The 14,822-nt window shown below is 50.9% G+C and overlaps 1 protein-coding gene across 1 annotated transcript; it reads left to right on the top strand.

Moving 5' to 3' along the window:
- The first annotated feature begins 844 nt into the window (after positions 1-844).
- On the top strand, positions 845-14,436 carry LOC119939004. Its single transcript, XM_038758787.1, has 5 exons — positions 845-911; positions 5,355-5,482; positions 5,885-5,968; positions 6,380-6,606; positions 14,277-14,436. Exons 1-5 carry the CDS (start codon positions 845-847, stop codon positions 14,434-14,436), a joined length of 666 nt encoding a protein of 221 aa, XP_038614715.1.
- Positions 14,437-14,822: the final 386 nt, after the last annotated feature.

Here is a 14,822-nt window from a genome sequence, read left to right as displayed (position 1 = left end):
GAGGAGAGAAAAAAGGGGGCTCAGTCTGGGAAGGCCTCTTGGAGGAGGTGAGCTCACAGTAGGGCTTTGAAGGGAGGAAGAGAACTGGCTTGGCGGATGTGCGGAGGGAGGCCATTCCAGGCCAGGGGGAGGATGTGGGCTGGGGGTCGACGGTGGGACAGGAGAGAACAAGGTACAGTGAGGAGGTGAGCGGCGGCAGCGGAGTGGAGGGTGCGGGCTGGGCTAGAGAAGGAGAGAAGGGAGGTGAGGTAGGAGGAGGTGAGGTGATGGACAGCCATCACTTGTCTGCTGTGTGGCCTTGGGCCAGTCACTTCACTTCTCTGGCCCTCAGTGACCTCATCTGTAAAAGACTGTGAGCCCCAAGTGGGACAGGGACTGTGTCCAACCCGATTTGCTTGTATCCACCCAGGGCTTAGTACAGTGCATGGCACATAGAAAGCACTTAACAAATACCGCAATTATTATTCTTACTTTTGATGACAGAGCGATTGCTTAGCGGTAACTGGAAGGTAGAGTCGGGACCTAAATGGGATGTAAATGGCGATCAGGGTGATGGTCAGCGGGACGGTCAGCGGGCTGTGGCCGTCGCGGGCAGACGTTTGTGCTGGGCTATTTTAGCTCCTGGAGCTGAGAAAGGGAAAGGGAAGTGGGGGTCTGGGAGGGATCTGATGAATGGATCAGCAGCTGGGACTTGGAGTGTGGGTCAGGAGGGGGAGGGAGACCAGGAGGAGGAGGTGGAGGAGGAGGAGGTACTGGGCAGAGGGTTAAATAGGGCTCTCTCTAGCCCTGTAGACCAGCAGACGGGGCCGGGAGGCTGTGCCTGTCTCCTGCATCCCAAGCCACGATGAGCTTCGCCGCTGCCTCCCTGCTAGGGGCCCTGCTGCTGGTCAGCGAACTCTGCCCTGTCCGTGGTGAGACTCCGGCCCCCGCGTTCCCCAGTGCTCCCCCGGGATCATAGGGAGGGTGAATTCATGGTCATACCCCCTCCTCTCCTCTCCCCACTCCTATCTCCTCTGCCAGGGCTGGGGCCCAGCTTGGGGGTCATGGCCCTAGGAAATGCTGCAGGAAAGAACGCAGGGAAGGCTGCTGGAAAGGCTCCAGGAAAGACTGTGGGTTAGGCTATGGGGAAGGCTGCTGGGAAGGCTCCAGGGAAGCCTGCAGGGAAAGCTCCAGGAAAGGCTACAGGGAAGGCTGCAGGAAAGAATGCAGCGAAGGCTTCAGGAAAGGCTGCAGGAAAGACTGCAGGGAAGGCTGCTGGGAAGGCTGAAGGAAAGGCTGCAGGGAAGCTGCTGGGAAGGCTCCAGGGAAGGCTTCAAGGGAAGGTTCCAGGGAAGGCTTCAGGGAAGGCTTCAAGGGAAGGCTCCAGGGAAGGCTTCAAGGGAAGGCTCCAGAGAAGGCTTCAGGGAAGGCTGCAGAAAAAGCTCCAGGAAAGGCTACAGGGAAGGCTGCAGGGAAGGCTTCAGGAAAGGCTGCAGGAAAGACTGCAGGGAAGGCTGCTGGGAAGGCTGAATGAAATGCTGCAGGGAAGCTGCTGGGAAGGCTCCAGGGAAGGCTGCAGGGAAGCTGCTGGGAAGGCTTCAAGGGAAGGTTGCAGGGAAGCTGCTGGGAAGGCTTCAAGGGAAGGCTCCAGGGAAGGCTCCAGGGAAGACTTCAAGGGAAGGCTTCAGGGAAGGCTCCAGGGAAGGCTTCAAGGGAAGGCTCCAGGGAAGGCTTCAAGGAAAGGCTACAGGGAAGGCTGCAAGAAAAAATGCAGGGAAGGCTTCAGGAAAGGCTGCAGGAAAGACTGCAGGGAAGGCTGCTGGGAAGGCTGCTGGGAAGGCTGCAGGGAAGCTGCTGGGAAGGCTCCAGGGAAGGCTTCAAGGGAAGGCTCCAGGGAAGGCTTCAAGGGAAAGATCCAGGGAAGGCTTTAAGGGAAGGCTCCAGGGAAGGCTTCAAGGGAAGGCTCCAGGGAAGACTCCAGAGAAGGCTCCAGGGAAGGCTTCAAGGGAAGGATCCAGGGAAGGCTTTAAGGGAAGGCTCCAGGGAAGGCTTCAAGGGAAGGCTCCAGGGAAGACTTCAAGGGAAGACTCCAGAGAAGGCTCCAGGGAAGGCTTCAAGGGAAGGCTCCAGAGAAGGCTCCAGGGAAGGCTGCAGGAAAAGCTCCAGGAAAGGCTACAGGGAAGACTGCAGGAAAGAATGCAGGGAAGGCTTCAGGAAAGGCTGCAGGAAAGACTACAGGGAAGGCTGCTGGGAAGACTGAAGGAAAGGCTGCAGGGAAGCTGCTGGGAAGGCTCCAGGGAAGGCTTCAAAGGAAGGCTCCAGGGAAGGCTCCAGGGAAGGCTGGAGGGAAGGTTGCAGGAAAAGTGGGTGGGAAGGCTCCAGGGAAGGCTTCAAGGAAAGGCTCCAGAGAAGGCTCCAGGGAAGGCTGTAGGGAAGGCTGCAGGAAAAGCTGCTGGGAAGGCTCCAGGAAAAGCTGCTGGGAAGCCTGGAAGGCTTCAGGAAAAGCTGCTGGGAAGGCTGCAGGAAAGTCTTCAGGAAAGGGTGCAGGGAAGGCTGGTGGGAAGACTCCAGGAAAAGCTGCTGGGAAGACTCCAGGAAAGACTTGCAGGGAAGGCTGGAAGGCTCCAGGCTCAAGCCTAGCAACAAGCTCATTGTGGGCAGGGACTGTGTCTGTTTATTGTTATATTGTAAACTTAATAATAATAATGACAGCATTTATTAAGCACTTAATAGGTGCAAAGCACTGTTCTAAGTGCTGGGGTGGTTACAAGGTGATCAGGTTGTCCCACGGGGGACTCAGAGTCTTAATCCCCATTTTACAGATGAGGGAACTGAGGCACAGAGAAGTGAAGTGACTTGCCCAAAGTCACACAGCTGGAAATTGGCAGAGCCGGGATTTGAACTAATGACCTCTGACTCCAAAGCCCGGGCTCTTTCCACTGAGCCACGCTGCTTCTCATGTACTCACCCAACTGCTCAGAACAGTGCTCTGCACATAGTAAGTGCTCAATAAATACGATTGAATGAACAAGCCAGGAGCCCTGTGTCGTAGCTCCATTCCCCATCTGTTTCAAACTGCTCCTTCCCTGGGGTGGACTGGTGGTAGGGGGGGGGCCCTGCCGGAGAACACTGGCCTCCCTTCAAGATCCTCAGCCCCACGGGCTTGCCGTCTCTCGGTTCTGGATAGGCTGTAACTACCCCAGTGCTCAGTACAGCTCCTGGCAGTGTATTATCAAACAGAAAATTACTCTCACCACCTTCAATTCCTTATTGAAGGCACATCTCCAAGAAGCCTTCCCTGACTAAGCCTTCATTTCCTCTTTTCCCACTCCATTGTGTCGCCCTGACTTGCTCCCTTTATTCACGACCCCTGACCCCAGTCCCACAGCACTTATGTACATATCTGTAATAATTGATTTATATTAACGTCTTTCTCCCCCTTTAGACCGTAAGGTCATTGTGGGCAGGGATATCTTCTGTTAAACTTTGTATTGTAATAATGATAGCGTTTATTAAGTGCTTACTATGTGCAAAACACTGTTCTAAGCGCTGGGGGGATACAAGGTGATCACCACGGGGGGCTCACAGTCTTCATCCCCATTTTACAGATGAGGGAACTGAGGCACAGAGAAGTTAAGTGACTTGCCCACAGTCACACAGCTGACAATTGGCGGAGCTGGGATTTGAATCCATGACCTGTGACTCCAAAGCCCGGGCTCTTTTCCACTGAGCCACACTGCTTCTCTATTGTACTCCTCCAAGCTCTTAGTACGGTGCCCTGCATTCAGTAGGCGCTCAATAAATACAATCGATCGATCGATTGATTGATTGATCATTGCTTGGGGTGAGCCCTGAGAAAGAGAAGCACTGTGGGTGAGCACTGTCGGTGAAGAGGACTGTGGGGCAGCGGTGTCCAGATCAGATTCTCTGCACACAGTAAGCGCTCAACAAATACAATCGAATTGAAAGAATGAATGAATGTGGCCCAGTTTCCTCTCACTGGTCTCTCTGGAGTGGGGATTTCAGAATAATAATGATGGCATTTGTTAAGCGTTTACTACATGCCAGGCATTGTACTTACCACTGGGGTGGATACAAGCAAATTCATTCATTCAGTCAATCGTATTTATTGAGCGCTTACTGTGTGCAGAGCACTGTACTAAGCACTTGGGCTTGTTGGTTGGACACAGTACCTGTTCCGTGTAGGGCTCACAGTGTCAACTCCCATTTTCCAGATAAGGTAACTGCGGCACAGCGAATGAAATGACTTGCTCAAGGTCACACGGCAGACAAGCGGTGGAGCCGGGATTAGAACTCAGGTCCTTCTGACTCTCAGGCCCGGGCTCTATTCACGAGGCCATGCTGCTTCCCTACAGTGACTGAGCTCAGTACAGGGACTAGGAAGGAGAATCTAGACCTTTTTCTGCTTCTGTGTACCCCTCCTTGGAGTTTAAGCTCCAGGATATGTCTGTTTATTGTTCTATTGTCCTCTCCCAAGCGCTTAGTACAGTGCTCTGCACAGTAAGCACTCATCAAATACAATAAAATGAATGAATGATCTGGTCTGGGGATGGGAAAACATTAATTATGATGGTATTTGTTAAGCACTTGCTATGTCTAAGCGCTGAAAGCATTCCCCCTCCCCACAGCACCTGTATATATGTTTGTAGGTATTTATTACTCTATTTATTTATTTATTTATTTGTACATATTTATTCTATTTATTTTATTTGGTTAATATGTTTTGTTTTGTTCTCTGTCTCCCCCTTCTAGACTGTGAGCCCACTTTTGGGTAGGGACCGTCTCTATATGTTGGCAACTTGTACTTCCCAAGCGCGAGCGCTTAGTACAGTGCTCTGCACACAGTAAGTGCTCAATAAATACGATTGCATGAATGAATGAATGAATGAATTCCCAGCATCTTTCTGTGCCTGAGCCCTGAGAGAGTCTTGGGGTGCAGGGGAGCTTTAGCTCTGGGAGCATCTGTGAGGACCCCAGAATCCGGGCTCCCCCCTTGTCCAGCGCAGCCCGTGGGCCCAAGAAGCGATTGACGCTGAACCGCGTCTCACCAACTGCTGTTTTTAATTTCAAGAATGAGGGGCACTTGCCTCCGTCTCGAGGCCATTTGTAAAGTTGCAAGGGTGCTGCTGTGTGTTTGCAAATTTGTGCATTTATGTAAATATCTGTAATTTAATGAATTTATTCATATTTATATCTGTCTCCCCTTCTAGACTGTAAGCTCGTTGTGGGGAGGGAATTTGTCTGTTTATTGTTCTATTGTACTCTCCCAAGCACTAAGTGTAGTGCTCTACACACAGTAAGCGCATAATAAATACAACTGATTGATTGATTAATTGATTGGCCCTCGCTCACAGGGATCCTGGAGACCAACGGGTTGAAGCTCCAGTGCACCTGTTTGAGAAGGATAAATAAATTCATCTCTCCGACCAAGTACCAGAAACTGGAGGTCTCCCTTCCCAGCAGCAGCTGTCGGACCCTGGAGGTCATGTGAGTCTCTCCCTTGAAGTTTGGCCCACAGCCGGGGAGTGGGAGAATGACTGTACCTGTCCTCCGCCTGCCCCCCGAAGCCTTCCCCAACTCCCCGCTTCTTCCTGGGGGTCTCCAGTCTCTCCCACCTCCCCCTGCTTCCCAGGAGACACTGGTTCCCAGGAGACACCCCCAATCTCCCCCGACTCCCTGCCGCTTCCCAGGGGGACTCCGGGGAAACGTTGAAGGTCTGGGCGGCCAGGGGCATGATGACACGCGGGCCTTTCCTGCATGAGGCCGCGTGCCCAGGAAAAAGGGGGAGTGCGCTTGGAGAAACCGAGTTCTCCAAGCGTAGCCCCCCCTTTGCCCGCCGACCCGAGGACCTCCGGTGTCACTCTGCCCTCTTGTTGCCCTCCAGCATCACTCTCAAGGAAGGGAATATAGTGTGTGTGAATGCCCACCACCCATGGGTGAAGAAAATCCTCCAATCCCTCACCAAGGGGTAAGTTGGCTTTTTTTAAATGGCATCTGTTAAGCACTTCCCACGTGCCAGGCACTGCGCCAGATACACGATAATCAGGTTGGACACAGTCCCTGTCCCAGGGCTCCCAGTCTCAATCCCCATTTTACAGATGAGGTAACTGAGGCCCAGAGAAGTGAAGTGACATGCCCAAGGTCACCCGGCAGACCAGTGGTGGAGGAAGGATTAGAATTCATGACCTTCTCATTCCCAGGCCCGCACTCTATCCACTAGGCAACACTGTTTCTCAGCCAGCAAAGTATTGGGTGGTCCACCAGGGTTGGGTGTTGGCACGTGCTCCCATCGGGGGATGCATCCCTGGGGGGCAGCGTGGGAAGGAGGGGAGCAGCCTGTTTGTGCCCTCTGACCCCTCTTGCCTTTATACATCTTCAGGAAGAGCCTCTCACTGCCTTTCAACGATCTGGGGCAGGTCGCGGAGTCCCCCAGAGCCCCGAGGAGGCAGGTGCCACACCCCAGCCCCCAGGCCTCGGCCTTCATCCCGGCTTGAGGCCCAGAACTCCTGCTCTCGAGGGCCAGGAAAGGCCAGGGAAGACACCGGCCCTCTGGAAACTCAGCTTGCTGCAACTCCCGCCGGGTCTGCTTTTCTATGGCTCTGCCCCGTAAGTCGCTGGCTCACCCTGTGCCTGCAGGGGCCGGCTCGGATCGGAAGGGAACTCTCGGGGAAATGACCCCAATCCACGAGATTGGCATCGTGTCTGCCCGGCCCCTCAGCCTTCCTCTCCACACAGCCCAGCCTCCGCCCCAGCTAGCCACCAGCCCCTGGGACACTGGCTTCCCTTCTCCGTCACAGCACCCGAGACTCACTCTGCCAGGGGCTTCTAGACCCCCTTTCTCTCTGCTCCCGCTGCCGTCCCTTCCTTTGAAGGGTCGCCATTTGAAATTTGGATTCCATCAAAAACCGACAGGTCATTCATTCTATTGTATTTATTTGAGCACTTACTATAGGCAAAGCACTGTACCAAGTGCTTGGGAGAGTATAATACAACAATAAACAGACTCATTCCCTGCCTCTAGCAACCTTACAGACCACCCGCCACCTTTAAGGAATCTCCCCACACCCCAATCTAATTGGTGCCCCTGGCCAGATCTGGTCGGCGGGCAAATTTGCTCATTGAGATCCTTCCTCTGATTGATCAAAATACCGTCTCCTCTTTCGGGCCATCTTCCCAGAATCACTCCAATCAATCATTCACATTTACTGAGCACTTACTGTGTGAAGAGTACTGTACTAAACGCTTGGGAGCATACAATATAACAAAGTTGGTCGATGCATTCTCTGCCCACAGTGAGCTTATGGTCTAGAGGGATTTCTGTCACACAAGCCCTCCAGTTCTCCCTGTGTGGGTGGCACTAAACAGTTCCACTGAAGATGGAACAGCCAACATTTGTCTTTTAAAACAGATGTATTTGCTGAGTGATTACAATGTTCTAGGTACTGTACTAAGCACTGGGGTAGATGCAAGCTGATCAGGTTGGACACAGTCCATGTCCCACATGGGGCTCGCGGACTTCATCCCCATTTTACAAATGAGGTAACTGAGGTATAGAAAAGTTAAGTGATTCACCCAAGGTCACGTAGCAGACAAGTGGTGGGAACCAGAATTAGAACCCAAGTCCTCTGACTCCTGGGCTCTTCTTCTTTCCACTGGGTCATGCCGCTTCCCTTGCCCCCTCCTACGGAAAGGGACATTTCCCAGCAGCCTCAGAAAAAGGCAGGGTTGCCAAGTAGTTGAACAAAGGCATTTAAGGAGTGGAAGACCAGCTAGATGGGTGCAGCATGGCATAGCAGCCAGAGCACAGGCCTGAGAGTCAGAAGGTCATGGGTTCTAATCCTTCCCCCGTCACTTATCTGCTGTGTGATCTTGGGCAAAACGCTGCACTTCTCTGGGCTTCAGTTGGCTCAACTGTAAAATAGGAATGGAGACTGCGAGCCCCACGTGTGACAGGGACTGTGTCCAAACCCAATTAGCTAATATCCACCCAAGAGCTTAGTACGGTTCCTGGCATATAGTAAGTTTTTAACATATACCACTATTATTATTATTATTCACTTCTCTGGGCCTCAGTTCCTCATCTGTAAAAAGGGAATGGAGACTGTGAGCCCCACATGGGACAGGGACTGTGTCCAGCCCAATTTGCTTGTATCCACCCCAGGACTTAATACAGTGTTGGACACAGAGTAAGCGCTTAACAAATACCACAATTATTATTATATTAAAGGGGGGCAGGAACAAAACTGGCTTCCCTGGCCACAGCCTTGTTGGCCAGTGGTCATTTCACCCCCTCTCAGGAGTGGGGTGTACTAGGTGATCCTTCTCTGACCTTCAAGATTCCCATCGCTGTTTGCCAGTGGGGCAGCCTCTCCAGCCCTGGCTCCCAGCCTGGGCTGTATCCCTTCTTCCCTGTCACCCCTTCCTCATTTCCCCGTGACCCAGTACTGGCTTCTCCTGCTGTCCCTCCACCCCTTTCTTCCTCCGCCTCCCAGGCTGGCAGCTCTGGAGACAGAGTCTGCTCTTCCCACTTGCAGGGAAGTGAGGGCATTTATTCCAGGGTCACCTTACTTCTGAAAGAGGCCAGAGCTGTGATTTCTCATCCTACTGTCCTATTAGTCCAGATCCCGATTTTATCCTTCTGTCCACTATCTGGTTACCAATTAAAGCTTGTTTTGCCATCTTGTTCATGTTTCATTTGAATCTTTCTGATTTCTGCTGGGCGGGTGGTGGCCAGGAGCAGAGAGCCAAATGAAAATCAGAGGTCAGCTCTGGCCACTGCGTTAGGTGCCGGGAGCCTTGACACTTTGACGAAGGGGGTGGCTATTCGGGGTTCATTCATTCATTCATTTGTATTTATTGAGCACTTCCTGTGTGCTAAAGCACTGTACTAAGCGCTTGCAAAGTACAAGTTGGCAACATATAGAGACGGTCCCTACCCGACAACGGGTTCACAGTCTAGAAGGGGGAGACAGACAACAAAACAAAATGGCTTTTTGGATTTCCTGGGATCAGGAGAAGGAAGAGAGAGTGTGACAGGGTGGCTGTGAAAGCCGAAGGAAAGTCGTTGGGGAGAGAGACAGAGGGCAAGAATAATAATAATAATAATAATAATAATAATAATAATAATAATGGCATTTATTAAGCGCTTACTATGTGCAAAGCACAGTTCTAAGCGCTGGGGAGGTTACAGGGTGATCTGGTTGTCCCATGTGGTGCTCACAGTCTTCATCCCCATTTTACAGATGAGGGAACTGAGGCCCAGAGAAGTGAAGTGACTTGCCCAAAGTCACACAGCTGACAAGTGGCAGAGGTGGGATTTGAACCCATGACCTCTGACTCCAAAGCCCGGGCTCTTTCCATTGAGCCATGCTAAGCAGCGTGGCCTAGTGGATAGAGCACAGGCCTGGGAATCAGAAGGACCTGGGCTCTAATCCCAGCTCCACTACTTGTCTGCTGTGTGAACTTGGGCAAGTCACTTCACTTCTTGTGCCTCAGTTCCCTCATCTGTAAAAGGGGGATTAAGATTGTGAGCCTTACTGTGGGACTCTGTCCTACTCAAATACCTTGTATCCACCCCAGCGCTTAGTACAGTGCTTGGCAAATATTAAGTGCTTAATACCACAATTATTATTAATTATTATTATTCTGAGCATGGCCAGCAAACCTTGGCATCACCTGGTCCTGACTGACTGGTCTCCTCCACCTCCCTCCTGCTCCATCTCCTGCCTCCTAAGATGATAATAATAATAATAATAATAATAATGGCATTTATTAAGCACTTACTATGTGCCAAGTATTGTTCTAAGTGCTGGAGACATTACAAGGTGATCAGGTTGTCCCACGGGGGGGCTCACAGTCTTCATTCCCATTTTACAGATGAGGTCACTGAGGCCCAGAGAAGTGAAGTGACTTGCCCAAAGTCACACGGCTGACAATTGGCGGAGCTGGGATTTGAACCCATGACCTCTGACTCCAAAGCCCGGGCTCTTCCCACTGAGCCACACTGCTTCTCTCTAAGAAGTCTGCCATGGGTTGCTCAATCTTCAAACCTCCAAACCACCTCCCTCACCACTTTAAAATAGGCAGCTCATTCATTCATTCATTCATTCAATCGTATTTATTGAGCGCTGACTGTGTGCAGAGCACTGTACTAAGCGCTTGGGAAGTACAAGTTGGCAACATATAGAGACGGTCCCTACCCAACAGTGGGCTCACAGTCTAGAAGGGGGAGCTCCTAGGGTCTCCTCCTGATTGACTTCCTTCCCATCCCCTCCGTACCCCGACAGTGCTTAGTACAGTGCTCTGCACACAGTAAGCGCTCAATAAATACGATTGATGATGACAGTGCTGTCCAACAGACAATTACTCCCTCGGACTTCAAAGCCTTATTGACAGCCCATCTCCTCCAAGAGGTCTTCCCTGACTAAGCCCTCCTTTCCTCTTCTCCCACTCCCATCTTGGTCACCCTGACTGGCTCCCTTTATTCGTCCCCTCTCCCGGCCCCACACCGCTTATGTCTATAGCTGCAATTTATTTACTTATATTCACGTCAGCCTCCCACTCTGGACTGGAAGCTTGTCATGGGCAGGGCATGCGCCTGGTTATCGTTCTACTGTCCTCTCCAAGCACTTAGACCAGTGCTCTGCACACAGTAAGTGCTTGATAAATACTACTGACTGACTGACAGACGGCTCCTGTCCAGTTGGAGTGAGTAGGCTGTAGAATTGGGTGGAAGGGGCTCAGTTTCCCCAGTTGCTCGGAAGGCTTATGTTAGGCAGGGAGGCGGGCAACTAGGCCACTGCTGCCGCCCAGAAACCCGACCTGTGATGCCAGGGCAATAGAGCCTGACCTCACCAGCCGGGGGTTTCAAAACAGAGTTTGGAAGTTCATTCCTTCTGCTGAGAAGTCAGTCCATCCTGAGCCTGCCAAAGTGGTTTTTCCTGCTGTCATCCCTGGGCCCGGAAGATGGCAAATCCACAGCGAGCCCCAGCCCGTGTGCTAATAATAATAATAATGGTATTTGTTAGCACTTACGGCTTTGGTTTTTTTTTTTTCACAGAGAAGCAGCATGGCTCTGTGGAAAAAATACGGGCTTGGAAATCAGAGGTCATGGGTTCAAATCCCCCTCCGCCACTTGTCAGCTGTGTGACCTTGGGCAAGCCACTTCACTTCTCTGTTCCTCAGTTACCTCATCTGTAAAATGGGGATTAAGACTGTGAACCCCATGTGGGACAACTCGATCACCTTGTATCCCCCCCAGCGCTTAGAACAGTGCTTCTTTTCTTTTAGACTGTGAGCCCACTGTTGGGTAGGGACTGTCTCTATATGTTGCCAACTTGTACTTCCCAAGCGCTTAGTACAGTGCTCTGCACACAGTAAGCGCTCAATAAATACGATTGATGATGATGATGATGCTTCGCACATAGTAAGCGCATAACAAATACCATCATTATTGTTATTATGGGAGAAGTACCGCTTGAAGCGCTGAGGTAGATACAGTTTGGACACAGTCCCTGTCCCACACGGGGTCTCACATTCATAATCCCCATTTTACAGAGGAGGAAACTGAGGCACCAAGAAGTGAAGTGACTTGCCCAAGGCTACACAGCAGACAAGTAGTGGCCGAGCTGGGAATAGAACCCAGATCCTTCTGACCCCGAGGTCCGTGCTCTCTCCACTAGGCCACACTGCCTCCAGAACCACTTCCGAGGAGCTGTAAGCTCGTCGTGAGCAGGGAATGTGTCTTTTGATTTTTATATAGTATTCTTCCAAGCGCTTAATACTGTGCTCTCAACACAGTAAGCGCTCAATAAATACGACTGACTGACAGACATTGCTTTATTGGAGGCTCCCTGTCTCTGGAAAATCCTTGGGAGATGCCAGATTTAGGAAACCACACAATAATGATTTCTCCTGAGGTTGGTCACCAGCCTAGGGAAACCCCAGAATTATGGTTTCCCCTGAGGCTTGGTGGCCAGATTGGGAACCCCCATCACTACGGTTCCTCCCAAAGCTGGGTGGCCACCATCATCATCATCACCTCATCATCATCATCATCATCGTAATATTCATTAAATACTATACTAACTGTTAGGGTTGATTCAAGGTAATCATGTTGGACAAGGTCTCTATCTCACTCTGGTGCCCAGTCAAGGGGGAAGGAGAACAGGGGTTTTATCACATTTTACAGATGAGGAAACTGAGGCCCGGAGAAGTTGTGACTTCCCCAAAGTCACCCAGGAGGCCAAGGACAGAGCCAGAATTAGAATCCAGGTCTCCTGATACCCAGACCTATGCTCTTTTCACTAGGCAACACTATTCCATAATCATGGTTCCTCACCTCCCAGGCTAGATCACCAGATTTAGGTACCCCCATAATTATGGTTCCCCTATAAAAAGAACCACCAAGTTTGGGAAATCCTACAATTATGATTCTCTCCAAGGTTGGGCCACCAGATTTGGGCCCCCCCATAATTTTGGTTCGCCCCAAAGCACCCCTCTAACTGTGTTCCCTCTGAGGCTGGGTGGCCGGACTCGGAGGGGGGCGGGTGGGCTGAGAAACCAAAGCCAACCCCCTCAGGGGACCACGACTGCCCAAGGAAGCCCATCAGGGGGTCCTAACTTCATCATCATCATCAATCGTATTTATTGAGCGCTTACTATGTGCAGAGCACTGTACTAAGCGCTTGGGAAGTACAAATTGGCAACATATAGAGACAGTCCCTACCCAACAGTGGGGAAGGAGAAATGAACAGAACCAAAGTCTCCGTAAGAACAGAGCAACATTCTGGTGTCAGTCGGTCAGTCGGTCGTATTTATTGAGCGCTAACCATGTGCAGAGCACTGTCCTAAGCACTTGGGAGAGTACAATGCAACAATACAGCCGACACATTTCCTGCCCACAGTGAGCTTACAGTCCCCAGCTGAAGGAAAGCAAACGTAGAAGCAGCATGGCCTAATGGATAAAGCGCAGGTCTTCGAGTCAGAAGGACCTGGGTTCTAATCTGGGCTCTGCCACTTACCTGCCTTGTGACTATGGGCAAGTTACTTCACTTCTCTGTGCCTTAATTATCTCATCTGTAAAATGGGGGTTAAGACTAGGAGCCTGATAGGGCCCACTGTTGGGTAGGGACTGTCTCTATATGTTGCCAATTTGTACTTCCCAAGCGCTTAGTACAGTGCTCTGCACATAGTAAGCGCTCAATAAATACGATTGATGATGATCAGCTTGTATCTTTTAGACTGTGAGCCCACTATTGGGTAGGGACTGTCTCTATGTGATGCCAATTTGTACTTCCCAAGCGCTTAGTACAGTGCTCTGCACATAGTAAGCGCTCAATAAATACGATTGATTGATTGATTGATTGTATCCACCCCAGTGCTTAGTAGAGAAGCAGTGTGGCTCAGTGGAAAGAGCCTGGGCTTTGGAGTCAGAGATCATGGGTTCAAATCCCAGGCTCTGCCAATTGTCAGCTGTGTGACTTTGGGCAAGTCACTTAACTTCTCTGTGTCTCAGTTACCTCATCTGTAAAATGGGGATTAAGACTGTGAGCCCCACGTGGGACAACTCGATCACCTTGTAACCTCTCCAGTGCTTAGAACAGTGCTTTGCACATAGTAAGTGCTTAATAAATGCCATCATTATTATTCCAGGTCATAGGAACTCTTTCCATTTGATCTCATTAAAAAAAATTTTTTTTTATGGTATTTGTTAAACACTTGCTATATGCCAGGCACTGTACTAAACACTGGGGTACATACCATCTAATCAGGTTGGACACAAACCATGTCCAACACGGGGCTCACAGTCTTACTCTTAGTCGAAGAGAAGCAGCGTGGTTCAGTGGTAAGAGCACGGGCTTTGGAGTCAGAGATCATGGATTCAAATCCCGGCTCTGCCAATTGTCAGCTGTGTGACTTTGGGCAAGTGACTTCACTTCTCTGGGCCTCAGCTACCTCATCTGTAAAATGGGAATGAAGACTGTGAGCCCCCCATGGGACAACCTGATCACCTCCCCAGTGCTTTGCACATAGTAAGCTCTTAATGAGTGCCATCATTATTATCTATTATTATTAATCCCCATTTTACAGATGAAGTAAATGAGGCACAGAGAAGTGAAGCGACTTTCCCCTGGTCACGCAGCAAACAAGTGGAGGAGCCGGGACGAGAACCCAGATGCCACTCCTCGTTGGACTGTGGAAGAGGATTCAGGTGGGGTCTTGGGAAAATCAACTTTCAGCCCTCGAAAATTGGACTGTGTGTCCTCCTGGTCCAGCGTTACCGAGCAAGGGCCAGATTGGACACAGGGCACGTCAGGGGTGGCTAAGGGTGGCAGCAAGAAAGTCCCCAACCCACACATGAAGACAAACAGGAAGGGCCAGTTCAATCGAATGCTGTTTTTAGCAACGGAGAGCGATGACAAACTCAACATCTGAGGTCAAAGGTCAACCGCCCCATCTTCTAACGCGCAATCATCGACACGCTTTTCTTTTTCTGGTCCCTTGCCCGTGAAGTGAGCGTGGCTCAGACACCAAAAGCTGAGAGGACCCACGCCTGATTTGTTTTTCCAGGAGCGGTGATATTTTGCCCTGAGCCATCCATCCACCCTCCTTCACTTGCTACCCCTGTACCCAGCTGTATGTAGTTTGGCTGTTTGTAGTGCACTGGCAATCCGAGGGGGTCCGGAAATGGAGGTGCCAGTTGCAGATGGTGAAAGAGTGAGAATGTGAAGGAATCTAAAATATGTTTGCCCCTGTGTACTTCAGCGGGCCCTGACACTCTGTCCTCCAAGTTAGCCAGAAACCACGGGCCAGAGAAACCC

The sequence above is a fragment of the Tachyglossus aculeatus genome, chromosome 17, assembly GCF_015852505.1.
Source record: "Tachyglossus aculeatus isolate mTacAcu1 chromosome 17, mTacAcu1.pri, whole genome shotgun sequence".
Classification (NCBI taxonomy): domain Eukaryota; kingdom Metazoa; phylum Chordata; class Mammalia; order Monotremata; family Tachyglossidae; genus Tachyglossus; species Tachyglossus aculeatus.
This window is presented reverse-complemented; position numbering and strand designations above follow the sequence as displayed.

Bases quoted from the DNA above. Each gene is read 5' to 3' on its own strand.
- LOC119939004 (XM_038758787.1), top strand. From the start codon at position 845: ATGAGCTTCGCCGCTGCCTCCCTGCTAGGGGCCCTGCTGCTGGTCAGC. The intron at 912-5,354 runs GTGAGACTCCGG...CCTCGCTCACAG, and splicing joins CGAACTCTGCCCTGTCCGTG to GGATCCTGGAGACCAACGGG. The intron at 6,607-14,276 runs GTAAGTCGCTGG...CTCCTGGTCCAG, and splicing joins CTTTTCTATGGCTCTGCCCC to CGTTACCGAGCAAGGGCCAG.